The sequence below is a fragment of the Hemiscyllium ocellatum genome, unplaced genomic scaffold (genome assembly GCF_020745735.1).
Source record: "Hemiscyllium ocellatum isolate sHemOce1 unplaced genomic scaffold, sHemOce1.pat.X.cur. scaffold_696_pat_ctg1, whole genome shotgun sequence".
NCBI lineage: Eukaryota > Metazoa > Chordata > Chondrichthyes > Orectolobiformes > Hemiscylliidae > Hemiscyllium > Hemiscyllium ocellatum.
In genome coordinates, this window is record NW_026869178.1 from 118,434 (window position 1) to 123,433 (window position 5,000).

The window sequence follows — 5,000 nt, forward strand, 5'->3', positions numbered from 1 at the left end:
TGTAGGGGCTGGAGGAGGGGACGGAGATAGGGAGGGGGTGTAGGGGGCTGGAGGAGGGGACAGAGATAGGGAGGGGGTGTATGGGGGTGGGGGAGGGGATGGAGATAGGGAGGGGGTGTAGGGGGCTGGAGGAGGGGACGGGGATAGGGAGGGGGTGTAGGGGGATGGAGGAGGGGACGGGGATAGGGAGGGGGTGTAGGGGGCTGGAGGAGGGGATGGAGATAGGGAGGGGGTGTAGGGGCTGGAGGAGGGGATGGAGATAGGGAGGGGGTGTAGGGGGCTGGAGGAGGGGACAGAGATAGGGAGGGGGTGTATGGGGGAGGAGGAGGGGACGGAGATAGGGAGGGGGTGTAGGGGCTGGAGGAGGGGACGGAGATAGGGAGGGGGTGTAGGGGGCTGGAGGAGGGGACAGAGATAGGGAGGGGGTGTATGGGGGTGGGGGAGGGGATGGAGATAGGGAGGGGGTGTAGGGGGCTGGAGGAGGGGACGGGGATAGGGAGGGGGTGTAGGGGGATGGAGGAGGGGACGGAGATAGGGAGGGGGTGTAGGGGGCTGGAGGAGGGGACGGGGATAGGGAGGGGGAGTAGGGGGCTGGAGGAGGGGACAGAGATAGGGAGGGGGTGTATGGGGGTGGGGGAGGGGATGGAGATAGGGAGGGGGTGTAGGGGCTGGCAGAGGGGACGGAGATAGGGAGGGGGTGTAGGGGGCTGGAGGAGGGGACGGGGATAGGGAGGGGATGTATGGGGGTAGGGGAGGGGATGGGGATAGGGAGGGGGTGTATGGGGGTAGGGGAGGGGATGGGGATAGGGAGGGGGTGTATGGGGGTAGGGGAGGGGATGGGGATAGGGAGGGGGTGTAGGGGCTGGAGGCGGATCCGCCCTGGCAGCAGGTGGACGGAGGCTGAGGAAAGGTCAACACCTGAGGCTCCATGCATGCCCCAGTCGGGCCTACCCGGAACGGCCTGAAATGTCCCCTCCCTTGGCCTCCCCCTCCCGGCGTTCCACTCACCGGTCTGCTCCTCACATACCTTCCCGAGCTCAAACTCCCGGCACGCCATGACGACAACCTGCAGGGGAAAAACCAAACAGATCGAGTCGGGAGAGAGAGGCACGAGTTATCCCATCACCATGGTAACGCCACGGCTGGCCCAACATGGCTGCCGAGGCCTGACGTAGCTGGAGGGGTATTTACGGAGGAAAGGGGGCAAACGTTGGGTTCAATGCAGACAAGTCGGAGATACGTCGGTGGAACGGAGAATTCCAGATGATACAACACGGGGCACAATTATCGAGGGGGTGCCAGGGCAGAGGGAGTTGGCGGGGGGCTGTGTGAGGGTGGCATAGGTCGCTGAGTGTGCCCACGGGACACGTTCCCAAGGAAGGGCTTCAGCCCGAAACGTCAACTCTCCCCGCTCCTCGGAAGCTGTCAGACTCCCTCAGCTTTTCCAGAGAGAGGTCACACAGAGGGAGCAGGCAGAGATTCGGTCAGGGATCACCGAGGGTGAGAGGTCACACAGAGGGAGCAGGCAGAGATTCGGTCAGGGATCACCGAGGGTGAGGGGTCACACAGAGGGAGCAGGCAGAGATTCGGTCAGGGATCACCGAGGGTGAGGGGTCACACGGAGGGAGCAGGCAGAGATTCGGTCAGGGATCACCGAGGGTGAGGGGTCACACGGAGGGAGCAGGCAGAGATTCGGTCAGGGATCACCGAGGGTGAGGGGTCACACACAGGGAGCAGACAGAGATTCGGTCACGGATCACCGAGGGTGAGGGGTCACACACAGGGAGCAGACAGAGATTCGGTCAGGGATCACCGAGGGTGAGGGGTCACACGGAGGGAGCAGGCAGAGATTCGGTCAGGGATCACCGAGGGTGAGAGGTCACACACAGGGAGCAGACAGAGATTCGGTCAGGGATCACCGAGGGTGAGGGGTCACACAGAGGGAGCAGACAGAGATTCGGTCAGGGATCACCGAGGGTGAGAGGTCACACAGAGGGAGCAGACAGAGATTCGGTCAGGGATCACCGAGGGTGAGAGGTCACACAGAGGGAGCAGGCAGAGATTCGGTCAGGGATCACCGAGGGTGAGAGGTCACACACACAGGGAGCAGAGATTCGGTCACGGATCACCGAGGGTGAGAGGTCACACGGAGGGAGCAGGCAGAGATTCGGTCAGGGATCACCGAGGGTGAGAGGTCACACGGAGGGAGCAGGCAGAGATTCGGTCAGGGATCACCGAGGGTGAGAGGTCACACACAGGGAGCAGAGAGAGATTCGGTCAGGGATCACCGAGGGTGAGAGGTCACACAGAGGGAGCAGGCAGAGATTCGGTCAGGGATCACCGAGGGTGAGAGGTCACACAGAGGGAGCAGACAGAGATTCGGTCAGGGATCACCGAGGGTGAGAGGTCACACACAGGGAGCAGACAGAGATTCGGTCACGGATCACCGAGGGTGAGAGGTCACACAGAGGGAGCAGACAGAGATTCGGTCAGGGGTCACCGAGGGTGAGAGGTCACACAGAGGGAGCAGACAGAGATTCGGTCAGGGGTCACCGAGGGTGAGGGGTCACACAGAGGGAGCAGACAGAGATTCGGTCAGGGATCACCGAGGGTGAGAGGTCACACAGAGGGAGCAGGCAGAGATTCGGTCAGGGGTCACCGAGGGTGAGGGGTCACACAGAGGGAGCAGACAGAGATTCGGTCAGGGATCACCGAGGGTGAGGCGTCACACACAGGGAGCAGACAGAGATTCGGTCAGGGGTCACCGAGGGTGAGGGGTCACACAGAGGGAGCAGACAGAGATTCGGTCAGGGATCACCGAGGGTGAGGGGTCACACAGAGGGAGCAGACAGAGATTCGGTCAGGGATCCCCGAGGGTGAGAGGTCACACACAGGGAGCAGGCAGAGATTCGGTCAGGGATCACCGAGGGTGAGAGGTCACACAGAGGGAGCAGGCAGAGATTCGGTCAGGGATCACCGAGGGTGAGGGGTCACACAGGGAGCAGACAGAGATTCGGTCAGGGATCACCGAGGGTGAGAGGTCACACAGAGGGAGCAGGCAGAGATTCGGTCAGGGATCACCGAGGGTGAGGGGTCACACAGGGAGCAGACAGAGATTCGGTCAGGGATCACCGAGGGTGAGAGGTCACACACAGGGAGCAGACAGAGATTCGGTCAGGGATCACCGAGGGTGAGGGGTCACACACAGGGAGCAGACAGAGATTCGGTCAGGGATCACCGAGGGTGAGGGGTCACACAGAGGGAGCAGACAGAGATTCGGTCAGGGATCACCGAGGGTGAGAGGTCACACACAGGGAGCAGACAGAGATTCGGTCAGGGATCACCGAGGGTGAGGGGTCACACAGAGGGAGCAGACAGAGATTCGGTCAGGGGTCACCGAGGGTGAGGGGTCACACAGAGGGAGCAGACAGAGATTCGGTCAGGGATCACCGAGGGTGAGGGGTCACACAGAGGGAGCAGACAGAGATTCGGTCAGGGATCCCCGAGGGTGAGAGGTCACACACAGGGAGCAGGCAGAGATTCGGTCAGGGATCACCGAGGGTGAGAGGTCACACAGAGGGAGCAGGCAGAGATTCGGTCAGGGATCACCGAGGGTGAGGGGTCACACAGGGAGCAGACAGAGATTCGGTCAGGGATCACCGAGGGTGAGAGGTCACACAGAGGGAGCAGGCAGAGATTCGGTCAGGGATCACCGAGGGTGAGGGGTCACACAGGGAGCAGACAGAGATTCGGTCAGGGATCACCGAGGGTGAGAGGTCACACACAGGGAGCAGACAGAGATTCGGTCAGGGATCACCGAGGGTGAGGGGTCACACACAGGGAGCAGACAGAGATTCGGTCAGGGATCACCGAGGGTGAGGGGTCACACAGAGGGAGCAGACAGAGATTCGGTCAGGGATCACCGAGGGTGAGAGGTCACACACAGGGAGCAGACAGAGATTCGGTCAGGGATCACCGAGGGTGAGGGGTCACACAGAGGGAGCAGGCAGAGATTCGGTCAGGGATCACCGAGGGTGAGGGGTCACACAGAGGGAGCAGACAGAGATTCGGTCAGGGATCACCGAGGGTGAGAGGTCACACAGAGGGAGCAGGCAGAGATTCGGTCAGGGATCACCGAGGGTGAGGGGTCACACAGGGAGCAGACAGAGATTCGGTCAGGGATCACCGAGGGTGAGAGGTCACACAGAGGGAGCAGGCAGAGATTCGGTCAGGGATCACCGAGGGTGAGGGGTCACACAGGGAGCAGACAGAGATTCGGTCAGGGATCACCGAGGGTGAGGGGTCACACACAGGGAGCAGACAGAGATTCGGTCAGGGATCACCGAGGGTGAGAGGTCACACAGAGGGAGCAGACAGAGATTCGGTCAGGGATCACCGAGGGTGAGGGGTCACACAGAGGGAGCAGACAGAGATTCGGTCAGGGATCCCCGAGGGTGAGAGGTCACACACAGGGAGCAGACAGAGATTCGGTCAGGGATCACCGAGGGTGAGAGGTCACACACAGGGAGCAGACAGAGATTCGGTCAGGGATCACCGAGGGTGAGGGGTCACACAGAGGGAGCAGACAGAGATTCGGTCAGGGATCACCGAGGGTGAGAGGTCACACACAGGGAGCAGACAGAGATTCGGTCAGCGATCACCGAGGGTGAGGGGTCACACACAGGGAGCAGACAGAGATTCGGTCAGGGATCACCGAGGGTGAGGGGTCACACAGAGGGAGCAGACAGAGATTCGGTCAGGGATCACCGAGGGTGAGAGGTCACACACAGGGAGCAGACAGAGATTCGGTCAGGGATCACCGAGGGTGAGGGGTCACACACAGGGAGCAGACAGAGATTCGGTCAGGGATCACCGAGGGTGAGGGGTCACACAGAGGGAGCAGGCAGAGATTCGGTCAGGGATCACCGAGGGTGAGGGGTCACACAGAGGGAGCAGGCAGAGATTCGGTCAGGGATCACCGAGGGTGAGAGGTCACACAC

At 61.8% G+C, this 5,000-nt stretch overlaps 1 protein-coding gene across 1 annotated transcript in view; it reads right to left on the reverse strand.

Annotated features, from left to right (window-relative positions):
• Nucleotides 1-5,000, reverse strand: part of LOC132814148 (tyrosine-protein phosphatase non-receptor type 18-like) — a 49,815-nt gene that overhangs the window by 14,142 nt on the left and 30,673 nt on the right. Inside the window, exon 6 of the mRNA XM_060823389.1 lies at nt 1,028-1,066. Coding sequence (XP_060679372.1) covers nt 1,028-1,066 — 39 coding nt within the window. The remainder of the gene's footprint in view (nt 1-1,027; nt 1,067-5,000) is intronic.